The following is an 18,318-nucleotide window of genomic DNA, read 5'->3' on the forward strand; positions in this document are numbered from 1 at the left end:
ATTGTAATGTGTCCTTATGGGCACAGTGGGCCTAAGTCAGGTCTGGTCACTATACCGGAAAGGTTGCAATGTATTGATGTTCGGTACACTGCACATGTGTAGGACCTGTACTGAGCATGTGCAGTATGGGTCCTGCATCCTCAGACACAGTACGGCTGTAGACGTCAGGTAATTGATAGTCTGCAGCTGTTTGGAAGTGATCACCACCTCCAAACGGCTGGAGACTGTCAATTACCTGTTTTCACAAAACGGGCATGTCGCCTCCATTCTGTTGAAGTACCAAGGCCAAGGTCAGAAGATGATCATTTCCTTTCCTCAGCGACGGAGCACATGGGTTACTCAGCCGGCTGATGGTGTCTCAGGTGATCCGATGCTGTATCCTCGGGGAGGATTACACATGCATGCAAGAGGCATCTACTTATACCATATGCCTCCTGCTGCAGTACCATATGTAAGCATCACTGCTGCTTCAGTGGTTTTCATGGTGTTCAGCAATCCACTGTCCATCTGATTGTGGCATTAATGGTATTTTGCTCAAACCACAATACAATCGCTGTATTTATCTGGCCAATCAGCAGGAGATGAATCACAATACAATTATAATTAAGATAATCATTATGTATTAAATAAGGAGCAGATACTGTAATATTGATACTTTTCTTAGGAGGGAAACACTATTTCTGCAGCGGGGTACATCGGTTTCCACAGGAAAACATTGGGGGTGTAGTGATGGATCTTGATCCAGGCACCAGCAGGCTAAAGCTTCAGACTGTCCCAGGATGCACTGGGGCCTCCTCTAAAAACCCCGCCTCCAGGCACTGTGAGCTCAGTTTCGAGAAGCAGGTCACTTAACGGGGCTGCACTGGGCAGCCCTGAAAAAGCTTTTAGAAGACTTCAAGGGCCGCAGCACTTACATGTCGGGGTGACATTCTGTGCTGCGGCTCCGTCACCCCCCCTCCCCAGCGTCGTCACATACTCCCGCTGGCACCTGTTCCCAAGTACTTGCGGCGGAGATGCTCCAGCTCTAGGCACACGGTCGCAGACTCTCTCGTGGTTCATGTGGCTGCTACTGAAGGGAGGAGGTAAAAGGGTCCCCCAGACGGGACCCGCCATTAAATTGCGTTCCGGTCGCAGTCTAAGGAGACGGACTGCGACGCTAGCGTGGACACTGTAACAGAGCAGGGACCCCACTATATCCACCAGGGCATAGGAGTACAGGTCGGATATCTAAATATCCTCTTTCTTAAAACTCCATAGTACCAGGTGGTGAGGACCAACATAGGGAGAAGGCGCTTGACCTGTAGCCTCTCCCCCAGCTCCGGGCACCATCTACTGCTGGTGTCCCCGCCCTGGAGCTACCTCACACTCCCTCACTCCCTTACTGAGACGTTGGGCGCCATCTTTTATGATTAGCTGCGACTGGTCTCCGGGACTGCAGGGCAAGGTTTCCTCTGTAAATCCGCCTGTACATCAGCGCCGTGATTTTACAGACACTTAAGTATTCTACATGTCATTATTAAGACAGCGTTAGTTAAGAACAAGTGTACCTGTGCCAGAATATATTGTACGAGTATTCTGATATATACATCCGGTCTCGGACCGCACATTGTTATATATATATACATATACTAGTCCAGTGCAGTTTTATTGTCTTACTAAAATAATTATTTGCATTGGTCACTGTGACTGTGTGTGCCTGTATCTGCTGTGTGGATTTCACTTTCACTGTATCCCAACTTTAGCTATCACTGTATTCTGTACCCTAAGGGACTAGGTGCGTCTGGGTCACATAAGTAGTGCTTCACAGTATTTATAGTCAAGTGTATTCTACTGTGTACTCAGTCACATAATACCGGATTTATTGGCTGGTGTTGTGTACTGTGTATGCAGTCACATAGTACCGGATTTAGACACTGGTGTTGTATACTGTGTACGCTGTCACATACTAGGGTATTTATTCGCTGGTATTGTACTCTGGCTGTATCGTACTCATACGCTCTGCGGTTACATTCACTAAAATGTCTAACACAAAGGGCGGGATATCCACGGACGCTCTTGTATCATGCAGCGCATGCGCCAGTGATTTGCCTGAGGAGGAAGCTTTGTATGACGGTCTGTGTACTGTGTGCCATACATCTCCCAGTAAGTAACCAATCAGGAGCCACCTTGGGTGGCGTTCTCAACTATGCTCAATATGCTTGTAACACGCCTTACGCCCCCTTTGGGACCTCCTGTGCCATTGCAGCAACATATTGTCCCTATGGTAAATCCGCCTTGGGCGGATAATTTGTCTTCCCAGTTGCAGCAATTGAATCAATCTTTGATTAGGCATAAACCTACCCCAACTCACTCTCTTGTCAAGGGGTCATCTAAGCGGGCCACTTCCTCCTGACAATCCACTAATCTCTCTGAAGATTCTTCTGATGAGGATGGGGAGTATACTGGCCCGTCAGACACTGATACAGCTGCTTCTGACGAGGAATCTACTATTCAGGTTGATGTCCCTGATTTAGTGGTTGCTATTAAGTAGATCCTACAGATCACTGATGATGATGAGGATTCCACTACAGTTTCTAAGAAACCTGAGAAGTTTAAATATCAGAAGGTATCTAAAACATTATTACCGCATTCTGACCATTTAGTAGACATACGTCAAGAACTCTGGTCGTCGCCAGGAAAGAAATTCTCCCTATTTAAAAAGATGGTAGCTCGTTATCCTCTTATGAGTTGTGTAACAAGTGGGAAAATTCACCGCCGGTGGATTCCCATGTTACCCGTCTCATGGTGTCATCTACTCTACCTGTCACCACTGTCACCTCACTGAAGGAACCGACAGATAAGCGTATGGAGGGATGCCTGTAGTCTATTTACTCCCTTACAGGTGCTGTACATAGACCACTGATTTTCAACCTTCAACTCGCGGGACACCAATAAGATTTTAAAATTGCCAAGGCACACCATCAGTGCGCCACATGAAAAAAAACACATTGGCCTCCACAGTAATTAAACAGACGGGATGCCGCTGCCAGTATACTGACAGCCAACATCCCGTTTGTCGGTAAAACATATCTATTCCTTAATAATGCCACACACTGTTCCCCCAGTAATTCCACCACACACTGTCCCCCCAGTTATTCCACCAACTGCCCCCAATAATAATTGCTGCTGTCCACATCCCTCCCTCCTCTCCCCCCCCCCCCCCCCCCTTCAGTGATTCCAAACAATGCTTACATAAATACATTTTTTATTTTAAATATAGAACCTGTAGGTGTAACGCTGAGATGGCAGCATGGATGGAGGAGCAGCAGTGGCCAGTGGACGGACGGGCACTCCAGGCAGGAATGCGACGTGGAGTGGTCAGTGGGCAGGCGAGTGGGCACTCCAGGCAGGAATGAGACGTGGCGTGCGTGACTCATAGGTGCACACTGCACAGCACTGCCTGATTCGGCTATTGATTGCGGCGGGCGGTGGGTCTCTGGCTGGCAGACGGCAACTGATCTCTCTGGCGGGCAGCGACGGGGAGCATCTCTGGCTGGCGGCGACACACCTAGAGACCGCTCACGGCACACTAGTGTGCCACGGCACAGCGGTGGAAAATCGCTGACATAGACCCACTATAGCAGCCTTTTGGGCTGCAAAAGGAATTGAAGCATTGGTTCAGGCATTAGAGGAAGAGCTGCCTCAGGATATATATGATATTGCCAGACAGTACCTGTCCCACATTACTACCGCCGCCTATTACATTCAGGAAGCGTCCTCTGAGGCAGGTGTGTTGGCGGCCAAGGTATCGACTACGTCCATCCTGGCTCACCGTATTCTGTGGTTGAGGTCATGGAAGGTGGACCTGGACTCCAAACAGACCTTGGAGGTACTCCCTTTTAAGGGAGACATCCTATTTGGGGAAGATCTCAATAAGATTGTGACTGACTTAGCGGCTGCTAAGACTGCATTTCTCCCGAATACTAATCCTTCTGCACAGAAGGAGGCAAAAGGTACCACTTTTCGCTCCTTTCAGCCTCAAGGGAAAGCAAAAGGTCAGGCATTCCCAAGACAATTTCGTGCTCCCAAAACCACCAAGCCCAATGCAAAATAATCCTGGGTCACCCGTCAGCCTGCTTCTAAACACGACAATCCTGCTGCGATTCACCCAGGTCTGGTTAAAGACCACTTCAGATGCATGGGTGCGAGAAGTTGTATCTCACAGGTACGCAGTCTCTTTCAAGAGACGTCCCCCTCGCCAGTTCTGCACAACGGTTATCCCTTCGGATCCGTTGAAGGCGCAAGCTATACAACTGGTTGTGCGTTCCCTCCTGGATGCAGGAGTGGTAGTGCCGGTACCTCTGTCCCAGAGAGGCAGAGAATACTACTCGACCATGTTTCTAGTCCCGAAACCCAATGGGTCTTTCCGGCCTATACTCAACCTCAAATCACTGAACAAGTTTGTGAGAGTGTCCAAATTCCGTATGGAAACACTGCGCTCAATTGTTCTGGCCATGGAACCCGGAGACTATATGGTATCCCTGGATATATAAGATGCTTACCTGCATATTCCTGTCGCCATATCGCATCAGCAGTACATGCGGTTTGCTATTGGCAACCTCCACTATCAATTCCAGGCTCTGCAACGGCCCCTCGGATCTTCACCGAGGTTATGGCCGTGATGATGGCTCATCTTGTCGCCAGGGAGTCAGAATCATGCCGTTTCAGGATGACTTGCTGATTCTGGCAAACTCCCAAGATGTCCTCCTCAGTCATCTACAACTGACGGTAAACTTCCTACAAGCCCGCGGGTGGCTAATCAACTGGAAGACGTCCTCGCTGGTCCCTGCTCGGAGCATGGTGCATCTGGAGGCACTTCTGGACACACAGTCAATGGCTGTTTCTGTCTCCAGATAAGGTCCTGAAACTTCAGGCCAGGATCAGATACTTCCTCTCTCGCTCAAGAGTGTCGATACACTTAGCGATGCAAGTACTAGGCCTCATGGTGTCAGCTTTCGACATGGTGGAGTACGCTCAATTTCATTCCCGCCCTCTGCAGAAGTTAATCCTTTCCAACTGGGACGGCCTGCCTCTTCGGATCAGGTCTCTTATGATCTCCTTAACTCCAGAGGTTCGTCTGTCGCTGACCTGGTGGCTACAGGACCAGCAGTTAAGCAGTGGTCATCCCTTCTGGATCCCCAACTGAGTCCTACTGACGACGGATGCCAGTCTGAGGGGTTGGGGTGCTGTGTTGGAGCAACACTCCTTCCAGGGTCGATGGACCAAGGAAGAGTCACTCCTCCCGATAAACATTCTGGAATTGCGGCCGGTGTTCAATGCTTTGTCTCTCGCCCTGCTTTTGGTACAGAACAGGCCTGTTCAAGTACGGTCAGACAACGCCACCACAGTGGCATACATAAACCATCAAGGAGGCACTCAAAGCCGCATGGCAATCGGCAGTGTTCATTCCGGGAGTCCTCAACTGGGAAGTGGATTTCCTCAGTCGTCAGGACGTGCATGCCGGTGAGTGGAGTCTTCAACAGGAACTCTTTCAGCACCTAGTGGACAAGTGGGGCCTACCAGATGTAGACCTGATGGAATCTCGACACAATCACAAAGTTCTGGTCTTCGGATGAAGAACCAGGGATCCTCAAGCCGCGTTTCGTGGACGCACTAGCAATTCCATGGAACTTTCGACTGCCCTACGTGTTCCCTCCAGTGTCACTTCTGCCCAGGGTACTGCAGAAGTTCAAACAAGAAGGAGGAATTCTACTTCTAGTCGTTCCAGCGTGGCCCAGAAGGCATTGGTTCTCAGACCTGCAGGGTCTCTCGATAGAGCGTCCTTGTCTACTTCCTCAACGCCCGGACCTCCTCGTTCAGGGCCCTTGTGTCTACCTGGACCTGGCCAGACTGGCTTTGACGGTGTGGCTCTTGAAGCATCACTCTTGAAGGCAAAAGGATTCTCCGAGGCGGTTATCCAAACTATGCTGAAGGCCCGCAAACCGGCATCTGCGCGGATTTATTATAGGGTCTGGCATTCTGACTTCACCTGCTAAGAATTACGATGCATACACATTCAGAACTTCCAGACTTCTGGCATTTCTGCAACAAGGCCTGGACTTAGGCCTTCATCTGGCCTCCCTCAAGGTTCATATTTCTGCCTTGTCGGTGTGGTTTCAGAGGAAAATTGCATCTATTCCTGACATTCATACTTTCACTCAGGGTGTGTTACAGGTTCAGCCTCCCTATGTCCCTCCTGTGGCTCCATGGGATCTGTCTGTTGTCCTGAATGCCCTGCAAGAGTCTCCATTTGAACCTCTTGAGTCAGTGGACCTTAAATGGTTAATGTCCTGTTCCTACTGGCTATCGCCTCTGCTAGGAGGGTGTCAGACTTAGACGCTTTGTCCTGTCGTCTACCCTTCCTGATATTTCACCGTGACCGGGCAGTTCTTAGAACTTGCCCGGGTTATTTAGCTAAGGTGGTGTCATCTTTTCACCTTACCCAAGAGATTGTGGTTCCGCTTTCATCTCTTCTAGTTTGTCCTCCAAAGAGCGGTTTTTGGATGTGGTACGAGCTCTCCGTATATACGTGGAGAGGACTGCCTCTATCAGGAGGTCAGACACCCTTTTTGTACTTTTTGGTTTTCACAAATGTGGCTGGCCTGCAAATAAGCAGACGTTGGCCAGATGGATTAGAGTGGTGATTGCACAATCTTATGCGTAGGCTGGACTTCCAGCTCCTCCTGCTATTAAAGCCCATTCTACTTGGTCTATTGGACCTTCTTGGGTGGCCCGCTGTAGCGCGTCTGCAGAACAATTGTGCAAGGCGGCTACGTGGTCCTCAGTGAACACGTTCATTAGGTTCTATGCCTTTGATACTTCCGCCTCCCAGGATGCTTCCTTTGGACGCCGGGTTCTCATTTCCGCTACGGCGCGTCCCCTCCCATGAGGAACTGCTTTAGGACATCCCCGATGTTTCCCTGTGGAAACCAATGTACCCTGCTGCAGAAAAGGAGCTTTATGGTAGACTTACCAATGTTAAATCTCTTTCTGCGAGGTACATTGGTTCCACAGGGTGCCCACCCTGACGCACCTAGCTTCTATGGGTTTGTATGGCATTGGCCGCTAGTCCCTTTTCTTGTCATGAAAAAGTGGTTCTATGTGACTAACATCTACCTTCTCTTTTACCTGCTCCTGCATTGGACTGTTTAACAAAACTGAGCTCACAGTGCCTGGAGTTGGGGTTATAGAGCAGGCCCCAGTGCATCCTGGGACAGTCTGAAGTTTTAGCCTGTTGGTACCTGGATCAAGATCCATCTCTACACCCCTGATGTTTCTCTGTGGAACCAATGTATCTTGCAGAAAGAGATTTAACAATGGTAAGTCTACCATAAATCTCATTTTTAATATATTAAGGGGGAAATGATATACTTTTAAGAAAACAATTTTATTAATTATGGTAAAGGGGCAATATTAATTAATTCATTAATTATTGATTGTTAGGAAAATAGAAAAACAATTCCTCTTGTGGCGCTGCAAATTGGAGCAGCAATAGGTAGTACAGAAATAGGTCACCAACCTATACAACAATATGCAATAGAAAAAGTACAACCTCACTTTCTGCGCTCCAAATGTCCCCTTGATTGAATGGTTTCTCACCAAAATAATGGTATCACTCGCAAGGTGCATAGAAGAATTGAAAAAAGGGAGCCAATTAGGGCAAACAAAACCCCTTTATTCAAAATTAAAATACAAATAGACGACCAGCCATCAATATTGATACAGTGCCATATTGATGTTCTAACCTGTCATATCCATTGAGGGGAACTTATGACATATTGATACCCGGGTCATATTGTGTCAGTTGATTTCCATCTCAGTTTCCTTATATGGTATGGCTGGTCGTCTATTTGTATTTTAATTTTGAATAAAGGGGTTTTGTTTGCCCTAATTGGCTCCCTTTTTTCAATTCTTCTTATGCACCTTGCGAGTGATATTCATCCTCTTTAAATTGGTTGAAGATAAATAAGACAGCACTCACAAAATAAAGAAACCTTTATGTGTTTTCTACCTCGCTCATACAAGTAAGCATACATGTACGAATTCCTTGTTCCGTTGGCATGACATCACTTGTGGTGATCCTATAAGAAGGTGGACGTTTGAATCCTTTCGGGAAAATTCTACATCACCTATTCTTCCCCCCTACACAGTGGAAACAACTATTTCACATAGACTATATTACACTATGTTGTGTTTTATTTTATTTTTCATGTGAAACCATTATTTTGGTGAGAAACCATTAAATCAAGGGGACATTTGGAGCGCAGAAAGTGAGGTTGTACTTTTTCTATTGTAATTATTGATTGTTGTTCAAAAAATATTTTCTTAATGATGGAGTGCACAGAGGCATTTCCAGAAATAAGGGGATGTTTAAGCTTTTGCATGGGACTCTACCCTCCAGAAATATTCCACCAGCGACTGCGTAGAAGATAAGAGACATATATCCAGCAATATATTGGCGCCTGTGCCATATTCTCAAAGAAATTTCTAAAAATATAATGGCAGCAGCTGTACCACTCAACTCGGGGACTCCTGTGACCACATACCCTGCACCCATTCTGCATCAGACAGGTTCACCGAGGATTTGCTTCTGGTCCATTTATGCCGGGCCAATGTTTAGATGCAGCCAGTTCTCTGCACTCTCACCTGCATTCACTTGTGATGTAGGTATTGGGGGCAAAGAGCCGGGTGCTTCTAAACATTGTTCCGGCATAAATGGACTGGAAGCAAATCCATGGTCAGCCAGTCTGACACTGCACCACGATGTGAACCCCAAAGTGTTAGGGACTTGCTTGATAGAGGTGACCTCGACGCGGTGGGCAAGCCCATATCATTGGCCAATTATATGCTAACAACCTATTATTATATATTATATATTGTAATATACAGTAATGATTGCATAGTGCATATGCACCCATTCCTTCTCCTGTAGTACCGTAAAATGTCAGCAGATAGCACCTCTCATTACAACCACTAGGGTGTGCAGTCTAGACCCATTCACCCATTTACCCAACTGCAGGTTTTTATGACACTTTTTATATACGTTGCCTGTAATGTCTTATGTTCTGTATTATGCTTCTTCAAAGTCCAGAAGTTTGCCTGTTGGTCAGCTATGTCTTTGTAATATGCTCTTCATCCCCACTATATGGCGTTGTGGATTTTTGTGGCACCTTATAAGTATACTGTATGATAGTAGTAATAATAATAATAATGATATTTGTCTGAATTTTAAAATGTTATTAAGATATGTAATTAACCAGTTTGTGTTGCCAGTTGAACTGTTTCTGTATACCACTGAGTTTCAAACAAGACATTAACTGTTTGCAGGATAGCCAAAACTCTCTGCCAAAGCTTCCTCAGATCACAGCGGAAGAGAACGCCCAGGAGCCCGACTCAGACCAGGAGAGTGTGAGGACATTTGGATCAGACAATAGGAATCTGAATCACATAGAGTCATATAGGAGAATGCTTCCACGACTTCTGTCTGAGGCAGAGAGGTGAGAAACTGGTGAATAGATGTCCCACTGTTCCGGGTTCCATACATAAACATTACATACATAAACCGGCATGCCGGTTGTCAATATCCCAACAGCGGCATCCCGCCCAACAGAATGCCGTTGCAGGGCGAGCACTAAGCGTCTCGGTGCTCGGGCTTGCTGTGCCCGCCACAGGGTCTGTACCCACTCTATGGGTGTCATGGACAAGCCCTATGGGAATAGCCCTGGTGCTCCGGGATTCCGTCTGTCGGTATTGCCGACATTGTACCTGCATCCCGTTCCCAGTACACAGCTGAGAATTACTATTGGATATCTATAACGTACAATGCAGTATGCTTGTAGAATAAGGAAAAACTTTGTAATAAAATCTTATGCTCAATGCACATCTTGTCTACAGAATTCTGAAGTAGATACACATTGGCCCAAATGTAAAAGGCTGCGATTTGCAAGTAACTGTGTGGTATTGGCAATATATCCTCTAGATTTAAAGTGGCAATTATTGTAGTTTTAAGGCAAAATCTACATACTTAAAACTATTTGCCACTAACTGGAAGGTACAGTAGGATAGCTTGCACCAAGAGCTACTTAAAAGGGAAGGTGTAAGTTGTGCAGCCAGGAACAGCAGGACCCTTCAGCTAAGCTCCTCAGATTCGGGTATGAAAAAAGGAGATTGTTCTGGCGCTATCTTACATTTCAAGTGATGCTTGCTTTGGAGAGTCTCCAACTGGATATCTCGACCGTGCATAAAAGAAAAGAAGATGGCAAAATATAGTGTACACAAATTTTAAAAAATCAGAGAGTTGAAGAAAATTAGGAGGATACTTCCCCTTAAAAGGTTTTACGCGATGGCCACACATAGCGGCCAAGGGACCCGCTTGGCCGGGAGGAGGGTTCTGTGTGCACACGGATCCTGTTCTGCGGGATCCCGCAGAACAGGATCCGGCCAGTGACTCACAGGATTTCAATGGAGCACAGTGCTGCACAGCCGCACTGTGTGAACACATGCATTGAAATGTATGTGTTCACATTGAAATGCCGCTGTCCTGTCATCCGGCTGCGGTCGGATTCGGCAGCGGCGGTACTGCCGCACATGTGCGGGCGCCTCTCCTCAAGTAAAGCATTGGATAACCTTGCACCATAGTACTATGAGCAGTGTGGAATAGTTGTGTTTAACTTAACAGTAAATTCAAGGCTGAAGGGAATAAATGAAAAAGGATATGGGGGGGGGGGGGGGGCTGTATTCAATTGGGTCAGTTTTTTTGCCTATGCAAAAAAATTTTTACTTTTCCATACTTTTAGGGCGAATGGGGATTCGTCGTATTGAATAGCAGGGCCGTTTTTTCGGCTAGGCAAAAAATTCAGCAGGAGAGAAAAACATGTGGATCAGCAAATCCACGTTTTCTCACCTGCGCCGACGAAAACGCAGTCCGCTTTCGCCGATTTTGAGGCATTTTTCACCAGTGCCTTTTCACCAAAAAAAAAAAAAGGTGAAAAGGCGATGGCGAAAATGCCTTAGAAACTTGCGAAAACGGACCACAATTGCATAGGCAGGGGGGCGAATTCAACAGCTCTGAGATAACCGGAGCTAATTGAATACCTCCCCCCATAGTGTGTACTGTTTTTCTAATTAGTAACCTTTGTCAGTTGGGCGATCGCTTTTGACTATCTCAAACCCTTGTCCAGGGGTGGTTGCAATAGTGAAGTGATGCACATCTGCTTGTGTTCCAGTTATAATAATAATCCTCTTGTTTCTCAGATGTCACAAAAAAAGGAAGAAAATATCCACATAGTTCACATCAATAGGTACAAATATCTTTTAATATGTCCAATGGTGGCTTTAGTGTTATACTCGCACTTTATAGGTGATTAAAGCGTGATGGCCATACATTTAGGAACATGATGTCCGGCTTTATAGCCGAAATCGCACTTGTGCCACAAATCTCAGGCTATTACTTCTGGGCCTTAGTGGCATCCGTTGCCAAGGAAACTCTTACTGTGACAGCTGCTGCCTCTTCAGGACTCCAAAGGCCAACAGACTGTGTGTACTGAGCATAATGCCTGATTCAGAGATGTGCTAATGCTGACGCAGCTCTCAATGTGTACTCAGATACTGTGCAAAAGATATGTAAATGCAACAGCCATGTGGATTTGTACTGAGGCGGCCACCGGTGGCTTTGGGAGACCCATCAGCTGTGCACAAACATGCAGCATCCATTGCAGATCAGTCAGTTATCCAAGTTGTCGCTAGCCCTATGGTAGCGCAACATGGCAGCAGGAAGTATGGTGCCGAGCTACCATTCCTGGGCACAAGATCACAGACACAGGCTAAGACACTCCCCTAAAATGGTCATGACACTCCTGCATTTTGCTGCCACTTGCTGTTAATACTCCCAAGTGGTCCCTGACTGTCAATCAATTTGCAAATAAATCCTCTCTGCAACCGCTGTCGCAGGACCATCACGGCAATTGCGCAGGTGGGCAATAATCACTTAACTGCGAAAGCATTGGGTTTGGACACAACTCTGAATCAGGCCCTTTATTGCAAATTCTCATTTATATCTTTGTTTCTTATTTTGTATTAAATAATGATGTCAATATTTTTCTTTTTTGTTATTTTCCATTACTTTTCTTAATATTGTAGTTGTTCTGCTTTATTAAAGTTGTGCTCTTAGGATTCAATAATATGTTTCCACTTTCCTCACAACTATGTAAGACCTTGATGTATATTTACTAAAGATCGGTTTCCATTGATTTTTATCGAATAAACCACTGCGAAAATCAATCTGAATTGATATGGTGTTTCAGGGGCTAAAATACACATTTACTAACATTTAAGAAATCGTCTGTTAGTAAATGTGTTATAGCCCCTGAAACACAATATTGATTTCAACCAATTTCCATCAATTTTAAATAAATAAATAAATAAATAAAAACCCACAAAAACAATGGAAATCAATCTTTAGTAAATATACCCCTTGTCTTAGGAGTCACCGATATAGTTCCCCTGACCTTTTGGTGCAGTCAGGAGTGAATTTATGCATTTATCACATATCTGCTAACAGGGCCGGCTCTACACACACACACAATTAGCAGCCTTACACATAACGCCCACAGTAGTGTTCATTATACATGTCTCCAGTGTAGTGTCAGACACATAATGACCCCAGAAGTGCAGTGCCAGATACACATACACCCCCAGTAGTGCCAAATACACATTATATGCCCCCAGCAGTGCCAGGTGCACATGATATGCCCCCAGCAATGCCTGATACACATGATATGCCCCCAGCAGTGCCAGATACACATGATATGCCCCCAGCAGTGCCAGATACACATGATATGCCCCCACAGTGCCAGATACACATGATATGCCCCCATAGTGGCAGATACACATACTATGCCCCCACAGTGCCAGATACACATTATATGCCCCACAGTGCCAGATACACATTATATGCCCACAGTGCCAGATACACATTATATGCCACACACAGTGCCAGATACACATTATATGCTCCACAATGTCAGATACACATTATATGCCCCACAGTGTCAGATAGACATTATCTGCCCCCAGCAGTGCCAGGTACAAATGATATGTCCCCAGCAGTGCCAGATACACATGATATGCCCCCACAGTGTCAGATAAGCATTATATGCTACACAGTGCCAGATACACATTATATGCCCCACAGTGCCAGATACACATTATATGCCCCCACAGTGCCAGATACACATTATATGCTCCACAGTGCCAGATACACATTATATGCTCCACAGTGCCAGATACACATTATATGCCCCACAGTGCCAGATACACATTATATGCCCTTACAGTGTCAGATACAAATTATATGCCCCACAGTCCCAGATACACATGATATGCCCCCAGCAGTGCCAGATACACGATATGCCCCCAGCAGAGTCAGATACACATGATATACCCCCAGCAGTGTCAGATACACATAATATTCCCCCACAGTGTCAGATACACATTATATGCTCCACAGTCCCTGATACACATTATATGACCCCCATAGTATCAGATACACATTATATGCCCCACAGTGCCAGATACACATTTTATGCCCCCATAGTGTCAGATACACAGTATATGCCCCACAGTGCCAGATACACATTATATACTCCCACAGTGTCAGATATACATTATATGCCCCACAGTGCCAGATACACATTATATGCCCCCCAGCAGTGTCAGATACACATGATATGCCCCACACTGCTAGATACACATTATATGCCCCACAGTGCCAGATACACATTATATGCCACACAGTGCCAGATACACATGATCCGCTAGGACAGTGCACCATATGAGAGAAAAAAAAACTACCCTAAGGCAGGGCTTACTTCGATTAGGTGCTCAGAAGTATCCAATTGCTTCTAGATGCACCGCACCCTCGCAGCAGCCAGCCAAGGAAGAACTGGTCTGCTCTGGTGACAGTGTGTGTGCGAAGGGACAGTAGCGGCATCCGTCCCGCGGTCCGCCTCCTAGCAGTGGTTGTGACGACGAGGGGGAGTGCTGTGGGCAGGCCAAAGCTAAACTATGTGCGCGCTGTGCGACCAGACGCCGGCGCCGCATAGCGAGCACATAGTTTAGCTTTGGCCTGCCCACAGCACTCCCCCTCGTCGTCACACAGCCACTGCTAGGAGGCGGGCGCGGGACGGATGCTGCTGCTGTAGAAACCAGCTCCAGGCTCCAATGTGGCGGTGAGAGCTAGCGGCGCCCATTAAGTGTGGCGCCCTGTTCGGTATTGGAACGTACCTGGAGCCGGCCCTGTCTGTTAACAAAGGGACTTTAAGCCTATATTTGACATACTCTTTTTCCTCATCAGTGATACAAACAAAGTATTTAAAACCAGTCCCCATGCTCGGTATTTCAAGAACTCCACAGTGGTGACTCCTCCTCCAATACATATGAATGGAATGGTCAGAAAGGAGGTAAGGGAGTGTTTTCACATCTACTGTAGCTCTGTCTACCTTGTTGGTTGTGCAGGGAGTCTAACATCAAGCTGAAAAGGCAATTACAAATAAATATAGTTTTCAGTTTTATCCTTAAAATACTAATTTACCACTAATTTTTTTTCAGTAACCTGTTGCCTTGCAGTCTAATTATTAAATACATATTAAACGTCTTGAGCGAATATGAAGAGGTGGGAGGCAATCACGAGACCGCCTGTCGGGATCCCAGCGGACACAATACCGACGCCGGAATCCCGACAGGCGGTGAAATTCCGCCGGCAGAATACCAGTAGCACAGGCTTTCCTCTCTCTACGGGTGTCCATGACACCCATGGAGGGAGAATATAACCTGTGGCGTGCACAGTGAGCCGGCATACTGGTGGTCGGGATCTCGCAGTCGGGATCATGATAGCTGGGATCCCGGCCACCGGTAAAACGTCTGTATTCCGAAGAGACATCTTGCCTTATTTACTAAAATATGAAGGCAAAGATTTAGTGCAAAATTCAAGATAGTTGCCACTGCATGCAGTCTTGCTTGTGAGCCAGTATCTAACCTTAGATATGATGCTTTTATATGAGACATCTTTTCATTTTCCAACTTTCACTACTTGCCAGATATATGGATATATTTGTTGCTTGTGTTGAGAATTTTCTATATTAGAGTTTATGGGGTATATGCAATTAGCGGCGAATCGCGGCAAATTATCGCCGTTTTTTAATTCGACACAATTCGACCGTCCAATTTCGGCAAGTGGTTGCCGAAATTCACCATATTCAATGGAAAACGGATTCGACAGTCCTGCGGGCGAAAAACGGCCGATTTGACGGATTTTGCCGCGATTTAAAAAAAACGGGGAAAAACGTGAAAAACCCGAAAAAAAAATGGCGTGGGGTCCCCCCTCCAAAGCATAACCAGCCTCGGGCTCTTCGAGCTGGTCCTGGTTCTAAAAATCCGGGGGGAAATTGGACAGGGGATCCCCCGTATTTTTAAAACCAGCACCGGGCTCTGCGCCTGGTGCAAAAAATACGGGGGACAAAAAGAGTAGGGGTCCCCCGTATTTTTTACACCAGCATCGGGCTCCACTAGCTGGACAGATAATGCCACAGCCGGGGGTCACTTTTATACAGTGCCCTGTGGCCGTGGCATTAAATATCCAACTAGTCAGGAAAATGACATGAATATTGTTTTTCCCAGTAGTACTACAAGTCCCAGCAAGCGTCCCCCACAAGCTGGTACTTGGAGAACCACAAGTACCAGCATGCGGGAGAAAAACGGGCCCGCTGGTACCTGTAGTACTACTGGGGAAAAATACCCAAATAAAAACAGGAGACACACACCGTGACAAGTACAACTTTATTACACACTGCCGACACACACATACTTACCTATGTTGACACGCCGACTGCCACAGTCTCCGACGATCCGAGGGTACCTGTGAAAAAAATTATACTCACCTGCCAGTGTCCAGAGATAAATCCACGTCCAGAGATAAAATCCTCGTACTTGGCAAAAAAAAAAAAACAGGAACACCCGACCACCGGACTGAAAGGGGTCCCATGTTGACACATGAGACCCCTTTCCCCGAATGCCGGGACCCCACGTGACTGCTGTCACTGAGGTCCCTTCAGCCAATCAGGAAGTGCCACGTCGTAGCGCTCACCTGATTGGCTGTGTGCGTCTGAGCTCAGACAGCGCATCGCAAAGCCTCTCCATTACTTTCAATGGTGGGAACTTTGCCGTCAGCGGTGGGGTTACCCGCGGTCAGCCGCTGACCGCGGGTGACCCCACCACTAACCGCAAAGTTCCCACCATTGAATATAATGGAGAGGCTTTGCGATGCGCTGTCTGAGCTCAGACGCACACAGCAAATCAGCAGAGTGCAAGGACGTTGCACTCGCTGATTGGCTGAAGAGACACTTCAGTGACAGCTGTCACGGGGGTGTCTGCATTCGTGGAAAGGGGTCTCATGTGTCAACATGGGACCCCTTTCAGTCCGCTGGTCGGGTGTTCGTTTTGTTGTTTTGACAAGTACGAGGATTTATCTCTGGACCCTGGATCAGGTGAGTATAATTATCTTTTATTTTCAGGTACCCGTGGATTCTACTTGGAGAAGAGGACCGACTGCTTCGTGTCAACATAGGTAAGTATGTGTGTGTCGGCAGGTGTGCAATAAAGTTTTACTATCAAGGTGTGTGTCTCCTGTTTTTATTTGGGTATTTTTTTCCCAGTAGTACTACAGGTACCAGCGGGCCCGTTTTTCTCCCGCATGCTGGTACTTGTGGTTCTCCAAGTACCAGCTTGCGGGGGAGGCTTGCTGGGACTTGTAGTACTACTGGGAAAAACAATATTCATGTCATTTTCCTCAAGGCTATCAGCCTCCCATCCGCAGCCCTTGGATGGGGGGGACAGCCTCGGGCTTCACCCCTGGCCCTTGGGTGGCTGGGGGGGGGACCCCTTGATTGAAGGGGTCCCCACTCCCCCAGGGTACCCCAGCCAGGGGTGACTAGTTGGATATTTAATGCCACGGCCGCAGGGCACTGTATAAAAGTGACCCCCGGCTGTGGCATTATCTGTCCAGCTAGTGGAGCCCGATGCTGGTGTAAAAAATACGGGGGACCCCTACTCTTTTTGTCCCCCGTATTTTTTGCACCAGCACCAGGCGCAGAGCCCGGTGCTGGTTTTAAAAATACGGGGGATCCCCTGTCCATTTTCCCCCCGGATTTTTAGAACCAGGACCGGCTCGAAGAGCCCGAGGCTGGTTATGCTTTGGAGGGGGGACCCCACGCCATTTTTTTCTGGGATTTTACCATTCCATCTAAAAAAAAAAAAAATATTATTTTTATAAATATATAAATAATACTTGTGCCTCCAAAAAAGACAAACCAAGTACCTAATCCCTTCTAATATAAATAGATATGCTATTACCAAGAAAAAAAACCACAAAAAAAACATGTTTTAAATTTTTTTTATTAGTTTCACCCACCAAAGTGTGGCGGATTGAAAATGACGAATTTACTGTCTAAAAGCACTGTTGTCGAATTTCCAAACTTCAGTTGAATATACTTTGGTCGAATTGCAGCACTTGTATCATTGCAGAAAAGTCGAATTTGACAAAAGTCGAATTTCAAAAAGTCGAATTTTGAAAGTCCGTTTTTTTGACGGAAAGTACTGAATTGCATTGTCGATTTTTTTTTTTGGCGAAAAAGTCCCAAAATTCGACAATTTCGGGAATTCGACCGCAATTGCATATACCCCTATGTTGTCTAATACAGGGAAGAACTGGGAAGCTCATGATATAATGTTATGTTGTGATTTGCTGCAAATAATTAAATTTTTTAATCTGTCAGTCCTTTCCTCGTGACAATCTGGCGAGTGTAAGCGGCCACATCAATTCTCCTGACAGCAGCAACAAAGTTGCATTGACACGCAAAGGTAAGAGTATTCACGCACAATGCGTGTTGCCCATAATGAGTTTGCTTGAAGATTATTATTTATATAGCACCGCATATTATGTAGCACTGTACATAGAATAGTGATCATTCACATCGTCCCCTGCCCCATTTGAGTTTACCGTCCAAGGAGTTTATTTTTTATGCGTCGGATTCTAAAAGCAGGGCTTTTGTACGTATTTATGCCAGAACGTGTTTACGCACTGCTAAAAGCAGTGCCCTTTTCCATTTTGGACATAAACATGTTTGGAAGCACTGGGATTAAGAACCTGATGCTTAATAAATAAACTTCTGAATTCCTTACCACACCTGGAAACACATACAATTCCCATACAACTCAAGTATATAC

At 46.3% G+C, this 18,318-nt stretch overlaps 1 protein-coding gene across 2 annotated transcripts in view; it reads left to right on the plus strand.

Annotated features, from left to right (window-relative positions):
• The window catches only part of KIF19 (kinesin family member 19), a 240,429-nt gene that overhangs the window by 202,375 nt on the left and 19,736 nt on the right, over window positions 1-18,318 (plus strand). For both annotated transcript variants that reach the window (XM_063961184.1, XM_063961185.1), the window contains exons 15-17: window positions 9,367-9,536; window positions 14,393-14,498; window positions 17,868-17,952. In XM_063961184.1, the coding sequence (XP_063817254.1) occupies window positions 9,367-9,536; window positions 14,393-14,498; window positions 17,868-17,952 (361 nt within the window). The remainder of the gene's footprint in view (window positions 1-9,366; window positions 9,537-14,392; window positions 14,499-17,867; window positions 17,953-18,318) is intronic.

This window comes from Pseudophryne corroboree, chromosome 3, assembly GCF_028390025.1.
Source record: "Pseudophryne corroboree isolate aPseCor3 chromosome 3, aPseCor3.hap2, whole genome shotgun sequence".
NCBI lineage: Eukaryota > Metazoa > Chordata > Amphibia > Anura > Myobatrachidae > Pseudophryne > Pseudophryne corroboree.